The 24,349-nt window shown below is 36.1% G+C and overlaps 1 protein-coding gene across 7 annotated transcripts in view; it reads left to right on the top strand.

Moving 5' to 3' along the window:
- The window catches only part of ABCB5 (ATP binding cassette subfamily B member 5), a 133,917-nt gene that overhangs the window by 73,901 nt on the left and 35,667 nt on the right, over window positions 1-24,349 (top strand). For all 7 annotated transcript variants that reach the window (XM_070787571.1, XM_070787573.1, XM_070787574.1 and 4 more), the window contains 6 exons: window positions 660-764; window positions 948-1,025; window positions 8,243-8,326; window positions 19,207-19,410; window positions 22,802-22,902; window positions 23,745-23,885. In XM_070787571.1, the coding sequence (XP_070643672.1) occupies window positions 660-764; window positions 948-1,025; window positions 8,243-8,326; window positions 19,207-19,410; window positions 22,802-22,902; window positions 23,745-23,885 (713 nt within the window). The remainder of the gene's footprint in view (window positions 1-659; window positions 765-947; window positions 1,026-8,242; window positions 8,327-19,206; window positions 19,411-22,801; window positions 22,903-23,744; window positions 23,886-24,349) is intronic.

A 24,349-nucleotide genomic window follows, 5' to 3' on the forward strand; every position in this document is an offset into this window, starting at 1 on the left:
GTAATAAAAGAGACAAATATGGCTACTCTTTCTTTCAACTCGTCTGAACAATGACCATTTTTTATTACCAGTCAGAAAGAGGAAATAAGGAGTTCGGGACTGTGCTGGGGACCCAGGAGAGCTGATGAATTCAAGGATCTTATTAGAGCCATGTTAAGTCTTCAGTTTTAACAACAGCAACAGTCCAAGACTGTTGATGCTGTGTCAACATAGATACCAATATATGTATAGTTACTAATTTTAGGAACAATTTCTAGAGACATGTTAAAAGTCTCATATTGCAGGTGGTACTCTGAATAGAGGAATATTAAGAAACCTGAGTTATTAGAAATATTTTAATTAGAAAACTAATTTCAATAGTTTGTTTGAAAATATACAGTGATATTAATAGCAGATAGAGGACTCATTTGTCTGATTTCTTATTGATATATCTTAAGTGAGAGGATTTATGATGAGTTATTTTTCATTAAAGTAGTGTTATTTCTTATTTTATGTAATAAATGTAGAGGATAGAATGAGGTGCATTTTTTCCCCAGAAATATGTGGAAATTATTATGTTTAAATTCATTTTTAAAATTCTGATGAATAAATATTTTAGTTTTTTCTTTCTTTTATATTCTCCTCCAATCACCTGATTTAAAAAATCTACTCCTTTTCAGATGTTTGAAAATGATGATAAAACCACATTAAAACATGATGCAGAAATTTATTCCATGATATTTGTAATTTTGGGTGTTATTTGCTTTGTCAGTTATTTTATTCAGGTAAGCTTTTAATGAATTAACTGTGTATGTGATTACTGTTTTGTGTCATCCTATTTGAGTTAAAAATAGTAACTAGATATAACTAAATAAAATACAAATAAGTAAATATAGTAACTAAATATTCCAAAGAAATGGAAAAGACAGTTAAGAATAAATGTAAATTTTTGTTTGTTTCTTTTCCAGGGATTATTTTATGGCAGAGCAGGGGAAATCTTAACCATGAGATTAAGACACTTGGCATTTAAAGCCATGTTATATCAGGTTGGTGGTTAGTTATTTTTATCTTATTTTATTTAAAATGTGTTTTTAAATATTCTAGTTTTTAGTTTTTTCTTCATAAACATTTTCTTGACATAACCTTTCCTTTGATCATTTAAAAGCATCCTTTTTGTGTCCCCAAGCAGCATCTGACATCAGAATTCTTGTGGTGTACTTTCCTAACAGAAGCAAGTCGAAAATTGTTATGTTCAAAAATGCAACTTACAGAAAACAAGATGTAGAGTTCACTCCTTGCTCCTTGCATTTATCTTGACAAATCTCTTTCAATGTATAGTGTTCTAGAATCAGAATGGAAGGCTAACTTAAAACTGAAAAGGAGTGTTAAGAACTACAGTATCTCGAGGAACATGTTTAAAAAGGAGGAGTTAATTTCTCATAGTGCTCATTCACTGCTGACTTCTTAAAGCAGTCATTCTTTCTGCCCGCATCAGAAGAGTACTGAACTCAGATAACATGTCTAGCTTGCGACACACAATCATTCACACCTATGCAATAACTAAAAATAGTTGAATCAAATAATAATCTTGAAAAGTAAGTCGTGAGGGCAAATGGCAGGGATGTCTCAGATTGGCACCTCTAAAATTCTTTCAGGAGGCTGAGGTATATTGGGTTACCCTGAAAGCCAGTAATCATTTGAAGCCCTTTGCCACACTTTCTGTCACCGGAGCTCACCATGCAGGAGTAAATAGCTTCCTGCCAGGGTCATTTCTTTTCAAAAGTAGAGTTACTATCCCTCTAGCCGAGTCATCAAAACCAGTTTTTACATCTTGTGACTTTTAGCAGTAGTGCTCAAAGAACTGCTGAGTAACAAAACTCCTCCACCTTTGTGTGCTGTTAGAGGATTACAGATTAAAAAAAAAAAAATGAGTAAGTTTCCCATAGCAACTGGAAGCAGTTGGTACCTAACATCCTCTCTCAAAATGTCCTGTTAGAGACAATTGGAAGCACTCAATCCAGAAAAACAAAAATCTACTTGATGGATCATAAAATGATCTAAAGACTACACATCTTGTGTAATTCTCATTAAGCTTGTACTTTTTTTTTTCCTATGAATAGTTTATTTTTTTACCCCAGATTTTTGATGAAATTAGGTGTGATTTTAATTGGCTAATACTATATTTCACATTTGTTGAAAATTTCTGCTCATTTTTCATTCTTTGTGTATTTATGTTTTCCCACATTCAAGGACATTTATTTTCAATTTCCAGGAACTTTTGAAAATGTTCCCTGAATTTCTGAATATCTTAAATAGAAGAATATAAATTTTAACTTTTCCAATTATTACTTTGAACTTCTTTCTAGAGGTTTACAGGATGCTTTTGGTGGAGTATCCTAAGGCCGCAAGCCAGTTTAACCAGTAGATATTGTTAATCCAACAATATCTGATGGCTGATACTGGACATTAATCCTCTGCCTAGCATTAGCCATGTGACCATGAGGAGAGTAACATTCTTGGATTAATGTGTCTGCCCATGAGAATACACATACCTGTAAACTATAAGCTCTCCTTCTTCAGAACATACAAAGACACAAATAGAAACTGTGCTATTCAGCAGATATTATTCATTTCTCCCATAAATTCAACTGAGCCCCTTTCAGCTTACCATTTGTTTTCCCTCTTCATTCTTCAGTACTCTTTCTGCATATTTGCTTTTTTAAAATTGGAAAAAAGAGTAATGTAATTGGCCTTTTCTTCATAAATGTCGTAGAAGTTTCACTTTTGTCTGTTAGTAAGGGAAATTCCTAATGTACAGTTTTGCCCTAACTCCTGTTACTTGTTTTTTTCCCCTAAGATACAATTTTTTTTTTTAAGTCTTAGAAAGCATGCTAAAACTTGCAGTGCTTTTTATAACCATTTTGAAACCTCAGTTGAAGTTGAGGTATTTATGGAATCAGGTGTGGTCTTTTTGTAGGTATAAAATTGCTATTTTATTTGATCACTTGAGATCCTTCCAGTTGAAAAGAATGTTCAAATTGTTGCTGACTTCAGTGATTATAAATAACTCACTGTTTATTATGTTTAAGGGCTTCTCTTATGGCTCAGCTGGTAAAGAATCTGCCTGCAATGCGGGAGATCTGGGTTCGATCCCTGGGTTGGGAGGATCCCCTGGAGAGGGGAAAGCCTACCCACTCCAGTATTCTTGCCTGGAGAATCCCACAGACAGAGAAGTCTGATGGGCTGCAGTTCGTGGAGGTCACAAAGAGCTGGACATGACTAAGTGAGCACACAATGATAAATATTAGCCTATAGATCCATTTGGCTTTTTAAAAGATGTAAAGCTTATTTTTGCCTATTTCTCTCTAAACTGATTTGGGTAGGGCTTTGGTGCGGAGGGGTGGGAGGGGGCTCTAAATCATTAGATGATTGTGTTAGTGGAGATCACTAAGGAATCTCCAAAAAGATTTGAGGTAACAAATCCTGAAGCAGGAAAAACATATCATGAAACTCAACTGTAATGCTTCAGTTGGATGGCTTGATTAAAAATTCTGACATTTGGTTGCCTAGGTTTAAATCCTGGCCTCAGTTCTTTCCAGCTGTTTGACCTTGGGCAAGTTAATCTCTCAGTTCCTCCTTCTTCTCATTTATAAAATATGGATAATCGTAGTATCTGTCTTATACTTGTGATGATTAAATGAGCAAAAACATACCAAGCACTTACAATGCCACTACCGTAGATTTTTACTTCTATTAGAATTATTGGCAGGAAAATGGGTTTTCTAGTATCGGAAAACTTAATGAAAGTGAAAGTTGCTCAGTTGTGTCCAACTCTTTGTGACCCCATGGAGTGTACAGTCCATTGAATTCTCCAGGCCACAATACTGGAGTGGATAGCTGTTCCATTCTTCAGGGGATCTTAACCTAATTTATAATCATATCACGATCAGGAAGATAAGAAGCAAGCTAATTTTTACTCAATACCAGCTGTGTTCCAGAAACTATACTAAGTGTTTCAGCATATAGTGCCTATGTTGAAAAGCAAACCCTAGAGTGAATAATTGCTAACTTGTTGAAAAGCAAGTTTGGATATCTTGCTGATTGAACATCATCACATAAGGACTAAGACTAGTCATATATGTATCCTTTGCCTTATGTATCAGAGCAATTACTATACTATAGAATCAGGAATGTAAATTCTTTTTTATACTTCATATTGTATCTAAAACTTCTTTGGGTATTCCATGTCATGCTGAAATATAGAAATAATTACACAGTGTAAACTATATATATACACACACACACACTCATATATATATATACATATAATTGCGTTTGTGCATGCTCAGTCAGTCATGTCCAAAACTCTTCATGACACCATGGACTGTAGCCCACCAGACTCCTCTGTCCATGGGATTTCCCAGGCAAGAGTAGTTGGCAAACCACCCCAGTATACTTGCCATGAGAACCTCATGAACTGTATAAAAGGCCTTTTAAAGAGATATGACACTTAAAGATGAGTCTCCCAGGTCTGAAGGTGTCCAATATGCTACTGGGGAAGAGTAGAGGAAAATTACCAATAGCTCAGAGTGAATGAAACAGCTGGGCCAAAGTGGATATGATGCTCAGTTTTTGATGTGTCTGGTGACGCTAGTAAAATCTGATGCAGCAAAGAACAGTATTGTATAGGAAAACTGGATATGGTCAAGCAGGAGAGGGTAAAAACATCGACATCCTAAGAATCAGCAAACTAAAATGGACAAGAATAGGCAAATTTAATTCAGATGACCATTATATCCATTACTGTGGGCAAACAATGCCATAGAAAAAACAGAGTAACCCTTATAATCAACAAGAGTCTGAAATACAGTACTTGAGTGCAACCTTAAAAAGGACAGAACGATCTTGGTTCGTTTTCAAGACAAACCATTCACCATCACGGGAATTCGAGTTTATTCCCCTACCACTGATGGAAGAGATGGAAAGAATACATGGATGAACTGTATAAAAAAAGATCTTAATGAACCAGGTTACTATGATGATGTGGTTAGTCACCCAGAGTCAGACATTCTGGAGTGAGAAGTCAAGTGGGCCTTAAGAAGCACTGCTGTTAGTAAAGCTAGTGGATGCAATGAAATTCCAGCAGAACTATTTAAATCCCTAAAGGAGGATGCCATCAAGGTTTTGCATTCATTATGTTAGCAAATCTGGAAGACCCAGCAGTGGCCACAGGACTGGAAAAGGTCAATCTCATCCCAATTCCCAAGAAGGGTAGTACCAAAGAATGTGCTAACCATCAGACAATTGCACTCATCTCCCATGCTAGTAAGGTCATGCTTAAAATCTTGCATGCTAGGCTTCGGCATTATACAAACCAAGAACTTCCAGATGTCTAAACTGGGTTTAGAAAAGGAAGAGGAACTAGAGATCAAATTGCCAACATTTGCTGGATTATAGAGAAAGCAAGGGAATTTCAGAAAAATTTCTATCTCTGTTATATCGACTACACTAAACCCTTTGACTGTGTGGATCATGAAAAATATGGAAAGCTCTTGAAGAGATGGGAATACCAGACTGTCTTACCTGTCTCCTGAGAAACTGTATTTGAGTTGAGAAGCAGCAGTTAGAACCCTGTATGGAACAACTGATTGGTTCAAGATGGGGAAAGGAGTACAACAGAGCTGTCTGCTGTCACCCTGATCGTTTAACCTATATGCTGAGCAGATCATGAGAAATGCCAGGCTGGATGAGTTACAAACTGGAATCAAGATAGGCGGGAGAAACATCAACAACCTCAGATATGCGAATGATACCACTCTAATGGCAGAGAGCGACGAGGAAATAAACAGCCTCTTGATGAAGCTGAAGGAGAAAAGTGAAAGAGCCGGCTTAAGACTAAATATTTTTTAAAAAACCAATAAAATACAGCCCCATTACTGCATGGCAAATAAAAGGGGAAAAGGTGGAAATAGTGACAGATTTCCTCTTATTTGGCTCCAAAATCACTGCGGACAGTGACTGCAGCCATGAAATCAGAAGACGATTGCTTCTTGGCAGGAAAGCGATAACAAACTAGACAGGGTGTTGAAAAGCAGAGACATTACTCTGCCAACAAAGGTACATATAGTCAAGGTTATGGTATTCCCAGTGGTCACGTATGGTTATGAGAGTTGGACCATAAAGAAGGCAGAACACCAAAGAATTGATGCCTTCGAACTGTGGTGCTGGAGAAGATTCCTAAAAGTCCCTTGGACAGCAAGGAGATCAAACCAGTCAATCTTAAAGATCAACTCTGATTATTCACTAGAAGGACTGATGCTGAACCTGAAGCTCCAGTATTTTTGTCATCTGATTCAAACAGATGACTCATTGGAAAAGTCCCTGATGCTGGGGAAGATCAAGGCAGAAGGAGAAGAGGGCATCAGAGAATGAGATGGCTGGACGGTATCACCAATGCAATGAACATGAACTTGGGCAAACTCCAGGAGACGGTGGGGGACAGGGAGGCCTGGTATGCTGCAGTCCATGGGGTCACAAAGAGTCCAACATGACTGGGCGACTGAACAACAACAACAGAATCAGGAATGTAATATTAAATAATAAATTATTTTTTATACTTTTACTTTATATTGTATCTAAAATTTCCATGTCATGTTGAAATATAGAAATAATTATGCAGTGTAAACTATATATATATATATATATATATATATATATGTTCTATGAGTGCATGCTCAGTCACTCAGTCCTGTCCAAAACTCTTTGCAACCCCATGGTCTCTAGCCCACCAGACTCCTCTGTCCATGGGATTTCCCAGGCAAGAATACTGGAGTTAAGTTGCCATTTCCTTCTTCCGGGGATATTCCCAACCCAGGGATCAAGCCTGCTAGTATACAATAAAAACCAAGTAATGTCTTCTAGATCAGGAGCGCTGTAGTTAAAATTACCGCTCGTGTGTGTTCACAATAAGATAGGCTCTTGACTGGGGTTCTGTTCTCAACACCACTACTGTATCTTGCAGATCGTGATCTCTATAAAATGCCCTTTGAGCATCTAGACCCTAAGTTGTCTGGGACACCTTCTCAATCCAGGGGTTTACACAGTAGTGATGTCATGCTAGGACTGCAATCCCCCTGACCCCTCTCATATTCCTCCACAGGGGCTCTCTTCTTACATAGCAGCATGATTAATGCACCACCTTCTATCTGTCTTGTTTTTGTTTCCTTAGCTGGCAGAAACATGTTACCTGGGCATCAGGGCCCTGGCTGGGTTTAGTAATTCAAGAATTCTTTTGCTCTTCACTCACTAAAAATCAGTCATTTTTAGAGCCAGTCTCCACACAGTTTTAAGCCATAAGAGGTTTAAGTAGTTTGAGTGCATGGGAGGAAACATTCAATAGCTAAGGAAAGAAAATCAGCATTCCTCAAAGTTGAGAAGTGCTAAGTGCTATCTGTATTTGATGTTGAAAATGAAATTGGTTATAACATTATGCTTTTATTGTGTGTATTTTTGACCTATCAAATTGCATGCTTTTTTGGCTGCACGGGTTTTACAGCAGGCTTTCTGCCTCTTTAGCTTCTCACAATGCCCAGTACTTATAAGATCTAGGTGGGAATGTAAAGTGTCAGGGAAAATCTTGCCTATATAGGTCCTGAAGAGAAGGAAACAGATTTTTTTTTTAAATCATTTCTAAGTTTAGACAGAAAGTTTGGAAATATTTCTAAGGTGTCTTGTGCATTACCTTACTTTTTTAGTAAAATCTGCTCTCCACAAATTACTTGGTGGTTCAAAATGATCATTTTAAACACCGATTATTATATAGTGTTGTAGCATGGTAAAGAGTCCAAGCTGTTGGGCTTAAGTTCTTCAGTTTGTATCTACATACAGATCTTCATGAAGTAAGAAAAAAAATTTATTTGCTCCACAAATTTAAATGCCTGTGAGTAAAGATGCAGGCAAATAAATGCTTTCAAAGTTAATATAGTGCTTCCCTGGTGGCTCAGACAGTAAAGAATCCACCTGGAATGCGGGAGACCTGGGTTCGATCCCTGGGTTGGGAAGATCCCCTGGAGAAGGGCATGACAACTCACTCTAGTATTCTTCCCTGGAGAATCCCCTTGGATAGAGGAGCCTGGCAGGCTGCAGTCCATGGGCTGCAGAGTTGGACATGACTGAGCAAATAGGCACACAGCACAAGTTAATACAGCACAATCACAAGTCAAAGAATTTTTTGATAACCATTTTAATTCTCTTTTTTCTTTAGGATATTTCCTGGTTTGATGATAAAGAAAACACCACAGGAGCCTTGACAACAATATTAGCCATAGATATAGCACAAATCCAAGGAGTATGTATATTGCTTTTATTTTTAAATGGTGTATGTTTGTGTTACACATGAGTGCATGTACACATATGTGTCTTTGCATATATGTGAGCTATGCTGAGATGACCCACATCATTAAGGAAACCAGCTAAGTCTCAGGGCTAACAGGAAGCTCTCAATGAAAGATATAAGGAAGCGTTTCAGTTCTGGACATTTTTAACTAAAAATAAGGGGCATTTAGGACACATAATAGGATAACCAGAGGACTACAGAAAATACCAAGAATGAGTTAGACAAAAAAGCTCAGAATTAGATAGTAATATAAGATACAGTAACAAAATTAAAACACACAAATAACTTGGAAGTTTTAAAAGAAGAAAGTTTCATTTTTCTTTCCCCCCAGAAAATAAAATCTCATTTAAGTAATATGTAACAAGTTAAATTCATGTGTATCTGGAAATGGTTCTGTGCTGTTGTTATACAGATCAAGTTAAAGAGTTATGTGTAATCATGACTGGTCACAATAGGTGTAAACAAAATGTACACTGATGCACAATATTCAAAATCAATGACAGAATGACTAGCATAACGTATGTCAAAGTGATGCTTAAATAAGTGTGGGGAGTAGGATAGTATGGAAGATAAAGAGTAATTTATTAGCTTTCATCCTGTTATTTTAATAAAATTAATCTTTTATTACAAGCGGAGTTTCAACTACGATTGAGAAAAGAAATGTAAAACAAAATTTTTCCACTTTGAATTTAAGTGAGATAAAGTTTTTGCTCTCTTTGTTAAAATAAGAATTCTACCAGTTATAAACTTTCATTTTTCCTTATGTATGTGGAGAAAAGGAAAGTCAATGATGCACCTCTGAAGGACAGAAAAATCTTAACAGTTTTTGGTTGTTGTTGTTATTGTTTAGAAATGCTGAAATGTTGATTACAGCATTGCTATCACAGCAACAAATTGTCAACTAAAACAGCTCTTCAAAATTGTATTTTCTTTTGGAAGCTATTTCCACAAGACATGGCCACTATTCTAATTTTAGTAACTTTTGCAAAACCTCTTTTTCAATATATACATTCAAGGAAATAGATTTCTAATACTAGAGAATAGAGCAAGTTGGTTACAATTATAAACATTCACATGCTTCTGTATTGGTTTAGAAAACTAATTTTATGATGTAGAAAGACCTAAAAAGGAAAGGGGGCATCATCTTCATCGCTTCCTGAAACTCTTTTTTATAATTTTTAAAACAAGGCTCTAAATTTCATTGGATAGCATTTAAATTTTAAAGTAAGGCTGAGAAGCTAGATTTTACTGATATAAATGGGAAAAAAATGATGGATAGAATTTCACTTAGTCATTAAGGAATGAGGATAGCAATAATCCTCCATAGCACAATAGAATGAGATGAATGGCAACATCTGTATTTAGAAATTCAAGGGTTCACTAAATTTGGCAGAAATATCAGTCCCTATAATTCCATTTGGATCTCCATTCTACAAAACTTTTTTTTTTCCTTTGCTGTGTGAATGTTTTTCTCTTACTACCTATCATCATTCAGATCTTTTAAGAATTCAGTGAAGTAGGAATTCTTACTTCCAGCTATACTTTATAAGTAAGACATTTCTTTTAGTAAGTATTTACTTGAATGAAAAGAACAAATTAGTACTAAAGACCAACACTGCTTTCCTAAAATCTCTTAGTTGTGTCAAATGATAATGTTGTCTCTTATCAAGAGAAATTAATGAGAATATTTGTCAGTGTGGTTCCTCATAAGCGTTTGACTAATACCATTTGATCATTTGAAAATTTCCTGTTGCAGTTAGTAAATGTCGTTCTCATGATAACTTCTGGGCAAGTCAAATCATTTTCATTGAATAAGAAGTAGTAGCTAAAGACTGCTGCTGCTAAGTCGCTTCAGTCGTGTCTGACTCTGTGCGACCCCATAGACGGAAGCCCACCAGGCTCCCCTGTCCCTGGGATTCTCCAGGCAAGAACACTGGAGGGGGTTGCCATTTCCCTCTCCAATCCCTCTTTCACTCCAACAGTGAAAAGTGAAAGGGAAGTCACTCAGTCGGGTCCGACTCTTAGAGACCCCATGGACTACAGCCTACCAGGCTTCTCCATCCATGGGATTTTCCAGGAAAGAGTACTGGAGTGGGGTGCCATTGCCTTCTCCATAGCTAAAGACTAGATGGCTAGAATACTCAATGACCCATTTAAAGTTGCAGAATTTGAAAAGCAAAGCAACAAAAGAAGGATACAAAGAATGAGACTGTATCTGCTGCTGCTGCTGCTGCTAAGTCGCTTTAGTCGTGTCCAACTCTGTGCGACCCCATGGACTGCAGCCTACCAGGCTCCTCCACCCATGGGATTTTCCAAGCAAGAGTACTGGAGTGGGTTGCCATTGTCTTCTCCGGAGACTGTGTCTACTAGCATATAATTCACATAAACCCTTGCTTTGCCAAGGTTTGAATGGATTCTCTATCAACTTGAATGGATTCTCTATCAAAGGAAGAATTATTTCCAAATCCCATTTGACCAGTATTTCTTTTCTCACAAAGATACACCACACTAGAGATGAATCAGAAAACAATAATTCAGGGTCATATTTCCTATCAACTTGAGGAAGATATATTTCCATCTCAGTTTCTTCATCATGCAATTTCAGTCACATGTTACTTTTATCAAATGTAATAGGGTGAATGTTCATGAACTAGCCCCTTAATAACATAAATATTATTATGAAACCCTTACTAATGACCAAAAGTCTAAGCTCCAGGTCATTTTTAGATGTTCTGATACTCTGAGAGTCTTGAGAAAAACATGTTAGTGAAATAAGGTTATAGGACAAAATGATTCATGAAACAGTTGATTGAATACAACCATTTTAACTGGCATTATTTCAGCCCAAGGTAATGGCTTACTGCCAGTACAGCTGTCAACAGACTATTTTCTGTGTAAAATGTAGTTTTATTAAAGGTATAGAGCCATTTTAAATTCTTGGGAGACTGAATTTCACAGAATTACAAGGTACTGTTTCTGTATATTTTAGCAACTCCTCTTCACCAACCAGAAGTCTTACCTCACTTTTGTCCTTAAGAAGCCCACAACATCCACTTGATATACCACTGACAGACACAACGTTAGTTCCAAAATTCTCCTCATCAGAACTATAGTTACATTGCCCCCCAAGAAATAGAAATTTCATTTATTAATTCCAAGAGCCCAATGAATTGATTAGGTAGAGCTCTGCTATCATTGCCTAGACAATGGTGACCTCACTTCTTGATTAAATTTTTTGACATGGAAAGAGTATAAAACAGCTTAACATTACTTAACAATGTGAGTAGTCACTGAAATCACTTTATCACAGTATAATGTTAGTGTATAATTGCTGTTTGCCTTACAATTTTAGGTTGAATTCATTGAGACATTATCAAGTCTATAGCAAAACTTAATATAGTGGTTCAAGGTGGTTCTTCTTATAAAGAAAAATTTCAATCTCAGTCCTGAACTCAATACTCCATAGTAAAACTTTACCGCTGCTAAACCCACAAACTGTTGGGAAGACAAATCAAGAAATTCAACTTCCGCTTTTGACCAAAAAAATAAGAGAAAGCTATAGGGACAAATGGACTTCACTGAGCATACTGGTCCAAATGTGTAATTAGTTCAGTTCAGTTCAGTTCAGTTCAGTGGTCAGTGGTGTACAACTCTTTGCGACCCCATGAATCACAATACACCAGGCCTCCATGTCCATCACCAACTCCCGGAGTTCACTCAAACTCACGTCCATCGAGTCGGTGATGCCATCCAGCCATCTCACCCTCTGTCGTCCCCTTTTCCTCCTGCCCCCAATCACTCCCAGCATCAGAGTCTTTTCCAGTGAGTCAACTCTTCACATGAGGTGGCCAAAGTACTGGAGTTTCAGCTTTAGAAGAACACCCAGGACTGTTCTTCTTTAGAATGGACTGGTTGGATCTTCTTGCAGTCTAAGGGACTCTCAAGAGTCTTCTCCAACACTACAGTTCAAAAGCATCAATTCTTCGGCGCTCAGCTTTCTTCACAGTCCAACTCTCACATCCATATATGACTACTGGAAAAACCATAGCCTTGACTAGATGGACCTTTGTTGGCAAAGTAATGTCTCTGCTTTTCAATATGCTATCTAGGTTGGTCATAACTGTCCTTCCAAGGAGTAAGCATCTTTTAATTTCATGGCTGCAATCACCATCTGCAGTGATTTTGGAGCCCAAAAAAATAAAGTCTGTCACTGTTTCCCCTTCTATTTCCCATGAAGTGATGGGACCAGATGCCATGATCTTCATTTTCTGAATGTTGAGTTTTAAGCCAACTTTTTCACTCTCCTCTTCCATTTTCAAGAGGCTTTTTAGTTCCTCTTCACTTTCTTCCATAAGGGTGGTGTCATCTGCATATCTGAGGTTATTGATATTTCTCCCAGCAATCTTGATTCCAGCTTGTGCTTCTTCCAGCCCAGCATTTCTCATGATGTACTCTGCATATAAGTTAAATAAGCAGGGTGACAATATTCAGCCTTGATGTACTCCTTTTCCTATTTGGAACCAGACTGTTGTTCCATGTCCAGTTCTAACTGCTTCCTGACCTGTATATAGGTTTCTCAAGAGGCAGGTCCGGTGGTCTGGTATTCCCATCTCTTTTAGTAAATTCATTTATTTTTCACAAAATACTTTATTAATGAATAATATGAATACAATGAACAACAACAAGCCTTAAACACCTTCATTTTCACAAACTTTATAAATTTGTCCAACTAAACCTTTTTTTTTCCTCTACAAATATTTTTGCCACCATCGGTTGTAATACATCTTAGCAGGTTACACTTAGGTTGTACTCGTCTAGGTTTTTGTCTCAACTTCTTTGAAAATATTCTCAACTGTAGTTGTTGCATACAGATTATCCATAGCAGCTAATTTTTCAGTCACTTCAAACTTGACATTGACTCATCAAAAAAAAAAACAAGAATTAAGCAGTATAACTGTTTAGGTCAATCCATCAAGAGCCAGGGAAACTACTTAAAATGACCTAGCTTGATTTTCAATTGATCATTGACATTTTTGTTGTTCTCAACTTTTTGAGCAATAGTTTTCACATCATCTGATATAAATTTATGCTCTCTGAACACATCTCTTCCACTACTGCAATCAAACATGATTTAATTAACTCACTATCTGTGACTTTCTTTACTTAGCTAATAAATGAGCTGCTCAGAAACTTATTTAGATTCAGCCTCATTTTCACTTTTTAGTTTTATGAATAAATTGTTAAGATGTGTTATTCCATTTTAATTTTCTAATATTTATAAATGTTACTTTCCTGTGAATTAGGAATTTTATGATGAGTGCTGTCTCCTAATGTTGACCTGTTCTGTTTCTTTTTAGAACTATACAGTATCATAGCATAATAAACACAACACTGTGGCATCTAATTAGAACACAAAGTGATCCACAGCCTATTGTGCCTTAAAAGCAGACCTCCCAAAGTCCACTTTTCTCTTCCTTTCTTGTCTTTAAATGATGGACATCAATGGTAATTTTTAAAATTTGAATAAAATACCATAGTACAGCAACACACGTGGCACTCCACATGCTGCCAAATTACAGTTGTCTCACACTGAGCAGCAATACAAAGTGAGGAGAGGGGCACATAAGGTTTCTCTAGCAATGCCTCAACTTCCATCATTTTAGCGCTAAGATAGCCATAGACAATAGGTAAACAAAGAGACATGGCTGTGTTTCAATAAAACTTTGTTTATGGACACTGACGTTTTGATTTGTAGAAATTTGATGTGGGTCTTTTTCATTTATCCTCCTTATCTCTTAACTTTTTGAGTGTATGCTATACAATTATAATAACTTTTAAGGCCATTATCTGCTACATCTAACATTTCTGTCAGTTCTGAGTCAGTTTCAATTTATTGATTTTTATGCTCATTAAGGGTCCTTTTTTGCTGCTTTTTGGCATACCTGATAATTTTTGACTAGATGCCACATGTTGTGAATATAAATTTTTAGGTGCTGAATATTTTTGTATTTCTATAAATATTCTTGTCTTGTTCTGGGATGCAGTTAAATTACCTGGAAACAGTTTGATCTTTGGGAGGCGGGTCTTGGTTTTAAGATTTATTAAGCAAGACTGGAGTCAACTACTGAGGCAAGACATTGAACATGCGCTACTCAATGCTGGGTGAATAATGAGGTTTTCCAGTCAGGCTGGTATGACCAAACACTATTTCTAGCCTTCACACATGCATTGTTCAATTGAATACTCAAGAGGGGCCCTTTCTGGATATGTAGATTTCTTTCTGTATACCTTTAGTGTTCTGTATTGCAAACTCTAGCTTCTTTGGCCTCTCCAGACTCTCAGCTTTGTCTATTCCACTTAGTCTGGTGGGCTCTGTCTTAGAGGTCTTAGAGTTCACCCTTTCTATTCTACAGCCTTGAAGCTCTTTCAAGGCGTAAGCTGGGGCAATCATAGGGCTTAGCTTGTTTGTTTCCCATTTCCCTTGGTTGCCTTAGGTCTAGTATCTTGAAACTTATTGTTTCATATATTTTGTCTATTTTTTATTTGTTTCAGCTGAAAGGACAAATTCATTCCTTCTGTTCATGTTAGCCAGAAGCAGGAATCCTGCCATATGGAATTTTATTTCTACAATTACATACTGAGTTTACTTCCATTTATCTTCTTACGGTAGCCATTTTCTGGAATTTTCTTATCAAAGTTGTATTCCCCACATTTATTACAGTACCTTGGACATAGTAGATGCTCCATAATGGTTATCTGCAGAACTATTTATGACTTTCTGCTTTTAATTCTCAAGGAAAAATTCTATTTTTCTGCACAATGATAAAGAATCTAAAGAAGTTTAATTAAATTTCTTCTGATTTCCAGTTCTAAATTCTTTCCAGAACTACACTATTACTCTAGGCTTTAAAGGCAATTTTTTATTTTCCTTTAGTTCTTATAGTATTTTTCAAGACTGAATTGTTTTTTTTTTTTTTAATTCTTCCTGGAATAAGAAAGATATATTTGGATCCTTCTTATCCTGCTACCATCACCAAAAGGCAGGGATTGTGGCCTGTCCATGGCTGCATTGACTGTATATTTCAATAAGTTTCTGGTAGCTTAAACTAAAATGCCACATAGAAAGGTATATGATCTTATTTTTAAGAAGCAGATTAGTACAAAAGTGGATAACTCAAGCTTGTTGAATAAACAAGGATATGCAAGTACAAGTCAGTTTATAGAAAGGTCTTATGTCCTAAACGAAAAGTTCAAACACAAGACTGTTCCATCAAAAATTTGGCAGGTTTACACTTGAATGTTTTTAGACATGAGTTTGGTATGCATAGTGTATAGCCTAATTTTCAGTGATTCTCAAATGTTCATCTACTGTGGCATCTTCAGTTCATCTACTGTACTTCTATCTCTCTTTCCAGCACACTGCATAATTTTATACACAAAAGCTACAATCCTCAGCATACTTTGTCTTTCCTCTTCTGGTTTTCTACCTCTTTACTTCCATTTGATCTACTGTCAAGAATTGTAATTTTTAAAGAAAATAGGATAAAAATGGAGGAAGGCAGTAAAGAAAAGAACTATATTATGGCCACCTAATAGGAAATATCCAAACAGAAAAGAATAACTGTCCACTGGATATATTTCATACTTTTGTTAATATAGATATAGTGCTAAGAACTGTCATCTGAAAAAGGAAAAGTCATTGACTTCAAACTAAGAAACTACAAAGCGGAAATTAATGAATGTATAAAGGCCTACAAATCATAGGTATCAAGTAATTGATGGCAAGTAATTTCTTAGTAATATATAGATGAATTTTATATTAAAAGAATATCTTATTCTTAACAAAACCTGATTGTAATTTTTTTTAATATTTCTATTTTATAGAAAAATATATACAGTTTATGTGGCTGTAGGGGCATTCCACAGTTAATTTGATGTGGGGGTGGGACCTTCAACATTACGAGTGCTTAAGTTCCACAGCCTCTTCATCCCACTATATGATCTATATAACTCTGAAACTCATGGTGAGGGTGGGAGGAAAGGAGCAAGTTGACAGTATATTAGTTTGCTAGGTTGCTGTAACCAAGTACCACAGTCTGAGTGGCTTACACAACAGGAATTTATTCCCTCATGGCTCTAGAGGTTAAAAGCCAGGATCAAAATGTTGGCATGGTTGGTTTCATTCTGCATCCTCTCACCTTGACTTATATATAGTTTTCTTCTTGTTGTGTCTTTCCTCCATGCAAACATGTCCACATTGAAATTTCCTTTTTTTAAAATAAGGAAACCAATCATATTGGAGTAGGGTTCAACCTCAAAAAACTTATTTTAACTTAATCACCTCTTTAAGGACCTTATCTCCAAATGCAGTCACATTCTGAGGAACTGGGAGTCAGGATCTCAACATATGAGTTTGGGTGGGAGGTGTAGGACAATTCAGTCATAATATACACATCATATATCTCTGCATCATCCAGAACCCTCAAGAGACAGAGTGTGAGCAAGTATTAAGTACCAAATGATGTTCTTATTTTAAGCTCATAGATTAGAGTCAGTCTGTAATAAATACCCAAAGGCATATTTAAAATGTTACCTGTCTGTCTGTCTGAATTTTCAGTATTTAGTGGTTTGTTTGGTATTTGCTATTGTTATTTGTTTTTACTTTGGGGAGTTTTTTTTGATTGTTCAGTGAAAAATGGGAAAATAGTGAATCATTATGAAATGCAGTCTTGAAACTAAAACCATAAAAAATTTTTTAGGAGTAAGTCAGAGCCCTGACTGATAGCTCAGTTGGTAAGGAATTTGCCTGCAATGTAGGAGACCCCTGTTCGATTCCTGGGTCAGGAAGATCCTCTGGAGAAGGGAATGGCTACCCACTCCAGTATTCTGGCCTGGAGAATTCCATGGATAGTCCATGGGGTCACAAAGAGTTGAACACAGCTGGGCAACTTTTTACTTCACAGAGCCCTGTGGGGAAAGAAGATTTTTCATTAATGTTATTTTAATGATGATACTAATTTGGGAGTGGGGTACGTCAGTGAATAGTAATATCATTTTTTAGAGAAGCAATTTGACAATATTTATGAAGAATGAAAGGGTATATACCCTTTAACATATAATTCCAGGCTAGGAATTTAATATCAGGAAATAAAAGATGAGCACAAAGATTTTGCACAAAGATGCTCATTACGTCTTTGTTTTTAGTAGTGAAAAATTGGAAGCAATTTACTAAAAAATTTTTGAAGACTATTTAATGACTGACGAAAAAGCTTGCAGTATAATATAAAGGGATAAAAGCAGGATACAATGCTGAATACACACAATAATCCTAATCTGAATGTGTATGTATTTATGTCTGGAAGGATGTCATTTTAAACATTATTTAGACCTTTTCCAATGACCATGTTTTCATGATCAGAGCAAAACATATGTTCTAAAAAGTGAATTGATATCTCAGTTGATTGTAGCTATGTTTCTAGGTAAATAGGGGTTTCCTTTTTTCATCCCAGTATAAAGGAGATTAAAATTTCAAGACCTGTAGTTCTCATAAAACAATGATGAAGATATTTCTACCTATTTTAAGTTTTCCCCAAATTTCTTTTACGTTATCTTATATCATAATGTTTCCAACTCCTTTTCTATCTTGATGTTGCCTCTGTAGAACTTTGCTGAGTGAAATTGTTATAAAGTGCAGAAAAGGGAAGATATTATATACAAAGGATATACTTCAGTGAATATCTTCATTCAATTCAGCATACTATAGTACAGTAGCTAAGAGTACCAGCCCTTTTTCAGTGTAAGAGGAAGGGGCAGGACTGGGTTTTGGAGACCACATATGGTGAGTCGGGCATTCATATGAGGCACCAAGCTCATGTAGGAAAGCAAAGCCAGAGCATGCAGAGGAGAGGGTATGCGTCCTGGGCAGAGACAGGGGTCATGATAGCAGATTGGTCATGATCTGCATGATAGCAGAGAGACTGATCATGAAACTCTATTAAAGAAAATGGGAGCTAGGTTTCTTACTATTGAAGAAGTGGATAACAAATATTAGAAGGGAGAAAGCCAGAAATAATAATCTTGTGTTTTTTTAATTGAAACTGGATGTATTGATATAAACCCATGGATTTCAAGAAATGTAAAGAGAGAAATAAATATAGATTTCAATATGTGCATGCATCTATACACATACACACACACACACACACACACACACTCCACCGTTATATCCACTAACATTCCACTGATAATGAACACAACTAGCACTATATATTGACTTCTAAATAACATCCTCTACTAACAGGAACTCAGACTCCTTGAAGAAATGACAAATTTAAGGTGTAGGGCCTAGAAAATATTTTTGTATCAGAAACCAATAATACATTCAAAGAATAATAGGAACAATTCAAAGGACAACAATATTGGACATAAGGCATACAAATAAAACATAGTGACCCCATAGTAGAGGACATTTTTAAACTCTAAATATTATTTAATCTCTAAATGGACTTCTCTGGTGTTCTAGATGGTTAAGAATCTGTAATGGCTACCTACTGCAATATTTTTACCTGTAGAATTCCATGGATAGAGGAGTCTGGCAGGCTACAGTCTATGGGATCACAGCCAGACACAACTGAGGGACTAAAAAACAATCTCTAATTATTGGGTTGACCCAAAAGTTCATTTGGGTTTTCTGTAAGATGTTATGGAATATATTCAAAATAAAAATCTACGTATAAATAAAAAAAAAACCCCTTATTTTGCAAGAAACTATCATAGCAATTCTTATAAACTTAAAATTGACTGGCTTTTCCCCAATTTATGTCTGATTATAGGCAACAGGTTCAAGAGTTGGTGTCTTAACACAAAATGCAATTAATATGGGACTTTCAGTTATCATTTCCTTCATATACGGATGGGAGATGACACTGCTGATTTTGAGTATTGCTCCAGTACTTGCTCTCACAGGAATGATTGAAACAACAGCAATGACTGGATTTGCCAACAAGGATAAGCAAGAACTTCTGCGTGCTGGAAAGGTAAAAGAAAGACCATTGCTACCATCATAACATTTTAAGAGAAAATCAATAAGAGATTCCATATTTAACATTAACTTCCTTTCTTAAGAATCTGTAAAGTGGTGTATATGTATTGAAATCCATACAAATAAGTTTAGGACGGGTATAGATATGTCATAGCAATAGGGGGGCACATAATTTAGAGCATGGGCTAGCAGTCAAATTGGTTGAATTAGAATCCAGATTCTATCACTAACAAATGTGTGATATGAGCAAGTTATATCAACATTTCTGGACTTCAATTTCTTCTTTTGTAAAGTAGAAATAAAATACTATCCACTTATACATCTTCATGAGTATTATAGAAAACAGTCTTATTAGGTATACGCAATAGTATCTGGAAGGCAATAAGCACTCAATAATGTCAGTCATTATTACTGTTAGCAAATTGTGGGGGAATTTGTTAACATTGTGATTACCCACTCTCTAATTGTTGAATAATTAAATTTCTTGAATAATTACAGTTGTTTCATTTTTCAAAATAAAGAGGAAATATAATATTTACTAAATGCAAGGCAAGGTACTGCTATTGGGAGTGCCTAAAACAAAACTTTATACTGGTCAAAATGAACAATGTATTTACTTAGAAAATGCTTTGACATATATAACTTTCTTCCCTAGTACCTCAGTCAGTAAAGAATCTGCCTGCAATGCAGGAGACCAGGGTTCAACTTGGGATGGGAAGATCCCCTGGAGAAGGAAATGGCAACCCACTCCACTATTCTTGCCTGGAAAATCTCATGGACAGAGGAGCCTCGCAGGCTACAGTCCATGAGGTTGCAAGGGTTGGACATGACTTAGCAACTAAACCCACATGTAACTTTCCCAAGATCAGTCATATTCATAACAATTATCATTGTAGTAGAGATTTAGGGAAATATTGGAAATGTAGTACCATAATATCTAAGAATTGAAAGAGATGTCATTTGATCCAGCCACTCACCCAAAGTAAGAATCTCTTATGTAACATCCCTCTTGAGTGTCTATCCATCTTCTATCCTCCCTTTTCTGTAGTTGCAGGTAGTATATTACTTTCCCAGGCTGTTGCCTATCCCTTAGATGATAGTCTACTTTTTTGTTTGTTTGCTTTTGGGGACCTTCCATCCTTCTCAGTTTTCATCTCAGTAGAGGTCCAAAACCTGTTTCTCATGACTTTAGGAAGCTGCATCATGTAAATGTCAAGTCTTCTCTTGGCCATCCAGCCCAAGATATAGTATTAAAGATTTATATCAAAGTTGGTGAACATGCCTGAGTATGAAAATGATTTTAATATCCTTATGGTCTGAATCACAGTGACTGATCATATTAGATATAGATTAGATATAGATATAGATCTAATATATTAAATTAGATATAGTATCATATTAAATATCATATTACATATGTATCTAATATGATACAGTCACCTGTTCATGAATAGGGATCCAATGAAGCACAGGGCTCAAATAAATCTAGTTTTCATGACCCTTGGACCTTTCCACCTTTCCTGCACTAGATAAGGACCTTTAGAATGTCTACTTGAGCAAAGACTGAACTGTTTAGCATGTATTTGACTCCTAGGGTTGAAATTTTGTTCAGCCCTCCACGTGTTTGCAAATTATCACTACTTCCAAGTTTATCTGGCCCTAATTAATTGTATTTTATTCATCTTAATTTTTACGTCATGGTGGTGGTGATTTAGTGACTAAGTTGTGTCTGACTCTTGCGACCTCATGGACTGTAGTCTGTCAGGCTCCTCTATCCATGGGGTTCTCCAGGCAAGAATATTGGAGTGGGTTGCCGTTTCCTTCTCCAGGGTACCTTCCCAACCCAGGAATTGAACCCAGGTCTCCTGCACTGCAGGCAGATTCTTTACCAACTGAGCTATGAGGGAGCACATCATGAGCTTTAGTTATAAATCAAAAATCTTTGATTTTTTTCCTTTTTGCATTATTAGAGTAACCTCAAACTATACAATTAATAATTCCAGTCAAATAGGCAACGTGTCCTTTTCCTACTGGCTTTTTAATCTGTCACTTTACCAAACACCAAAACTTAGAATATGGACCAGTAAGAATATGGTCCTTCTTTGGTTGCATGTATAGATTTGGACAAATCATCAAATGTTTTATTTTTCAGATTTAAAATGACCATATTAGTTTTAAAAAATGAAGGTTATTTTCTAAGTCTCTCTTATTAGTCCTTTCTCCCTTGTGAAAAGTGAACCCAAGATTTTGTGTTCATTTCTCTTTATTTTTCTCAAGATTTCAGCATTCTTATCCATTATCTTATCCACAAAATATTACAAATGGAGGTTTCTTTGAGTTTCTTTTGAAATTACAAGACTTTAGAGCAGAATCCAGGTGTCCTGACCATGGTCCAGATATCCAATTCTCTCCCATAACCCAAGTCCCCTTCAAATAACCTTGAGTGTCTACCTAGGTCTTCATCTGTTCCACAGTCCACTCTGCCAGTCTGGAAACAGACTGTGAAAGCAGGAAATTTCTCTTTCAGATCAACATGTGTTCTCATGTCCAAATTATTCTAAGCCAAAAGTCTCCTCCATTTTCGATACCTCTTCTTTTTGAAAACTATGTAACTATGAAGAAGCATTAATATAATTAAACTAAATATCATTTTTAAGGGATATCTCTGGCAATCCAGTAGTTAAAAACCCATGCTTCATTGCAGGGAGCACAGCTTCGATCCCTGGTTGGAGAACCAAGATCCTATGTGTTGTGTGGTGCAGCAAATAATTGAATAAATAAATATCCTTTTAAGGTTAAAGAAATCAAAATTTAAAATAGCCATAAAATATCTTATACAGAATTGAAAAGCCACACTCTATGTTACTTTATGGCAGTGTTCCTAAGTTGCAAACAGGTTGCTGTTTGCATTTCTGTGCTAGAATGAAATAATTATTTATTTGATTCTCTCTGCTGTCTTTTTCTTGAATTAGCTCATAATTCATAAGACAGCTCCTTTGCATAGTTACATATGGATATAATGTTGACTAACATTTGATCCCTCTGCTTATGGAACTAGTTTAAATAGAAATTCAATGAAGACTTGAAGGCTAAATTTAGATCAGTGGACTAAATCTTTTCCAAAGGAATTTTCCTTGAGTGTATTATCCTGATATATTACTTTCTTATCTTATTTTGTCCATGGGATTGCAAAAAGAGTCAGACACAACTTAGCAACTAAACAACAACAATCTTATTTTGGGGAAAGGAAAAAAGAAGCTAAGAAAACTCATCAGAAAAACTTATTGACTTGATGTACTTAACATGTCTTCGATGTGACTGTAATTCACAATCAGAAGTTTAACCACTACTAATTTTATTTCTCTTTTATTATCTTGTTTTATAAGATAGCAACTGAAGCTGTGGAGAATATACGTACTATAATGTCATTAACAAGAGAAAAAGCCTTTGAGCAAATGTATGAGGAGACGCTTCAGACTCAGCACAGGTGATTGTAGATTCATACTGACTGTATTAACTATAGTTTATTCCTATAAAGGCAGTACTCCCGGGTGACTGCAGTGGTTTGCCTGCCAATTCATTTGCTCTGGAATCATTCCTAATAATGGCATATCAGACTTTCTCACATAAGTCCACCAAGAGGAGACTAGAAAGAGGAGTTGAGAGTAAGCACATTTAGAACATATGTTTTAGGTCCTCTCACATTGCCATGAACTATAACTGGGTGAGCATTTTATTATTTCCATGAAACAAGGTTGAGGAAATAATAATATCTAAGAAAGAAAATAATATTGCTTAGCCCTTTATATTGAATCTCTAAAATAGTTCACATTTTAAAACAAATATATACGCATCAAATGCGATCACTTCTTTTAATTTTAAACTAGCCCTCCTTACTTTATCAGAAAGACAGCTTTGTATTCTTTCACACTCATGCTTCTTTGGTTAGTAATGCCCTTTAATTTCCACCATTTGTTCTCTTAGTGCAAGATTAGGATAGAAAATATTTTTAAGCCAAATCTCTTTAACTCTTTCATTAGGTCTGCTTTAACAGACCTTGCCCATTCATTTGAAAATACATGGAGTCAGTTTTGTTACATCGAACTATAGAGACATAGAGCTATAGGGAAAATCATTATTTTTTTGTTGTTTTCTCTGTAATAATTATTAGTAGTTAAAAAGGTGAATTCTTTTTTTAATTCTTAGAAAAAATTCTCTAAAATTCTAAATAATAATCTATCTTGTTTTCTATATTCATTACTCTACATTTATTTAAAAGACCTTGCTATACCTCATGCCCCATTATCTGGTAAATTTTGTGCATTTCAGAAATACCTTGAAGAAAGCACAGATCATTGGAATCTGTTATGCATTCAGCCACGCCTTCGTATATTTTGCCTATGCAGTGGGATTTCGATTTGGAATTTACTTAATTCAAGCAGGACGAATGACCCCAGAGGGCATGTTCATGTAAGTCATGCAAATATAAACTCTGTAAATGGGTTATGTACTTAAAGTAACCAGAAAGATATCTAGTTTAGAGTGCATTATCATTTAAATAATTTTTTGTGTAAAAGACATACTGGGAAATTTAAAAATAATTGTTATTTAATAAGTACAGTCACGTCAGTAAAATACTAATATAACACAGGACTTCCTGGTGGCTCAAACAGTAAAGCGTCTGCCTACAATGCGGGAGACCTGGGTTCGACCCCTGGGTCAGGAAGAGCTCCTGGAGAAGGCAATGGCACCCCACTCCAGTACTCTTGCCTGGAAAATCCCATGGACGGAGGAGCCTGGTAGGCTAAAGTCCATGGGGTCGCAAACAGTCAGACACGACTGAGCAACTTCAATGTCAACACAGGTGTGTGTGTGTGTGTTGTTGCTCCAGTCGTGTCTGACTCTCTACGATCCTATGGACTGTAGCCCGCCAG

The sequence above is a fragment of the Bos indicus genome, chromosome 4 (assembly GCF_029378745.1).
Source record: "Bos indicus isolate NIAB-ARS_2022 breed Sahiwal x Tharparkar chromosome 4, NIAB-ARS_B.indTharparkar_mat_pri_1.0, whole genome shotgun sequence".
Lineage (NCBI taxonomy): Eukaryota > Metazoa > Chordata > Mammalia > Artiodactyla > Bovidae > Bos > Bos indicus.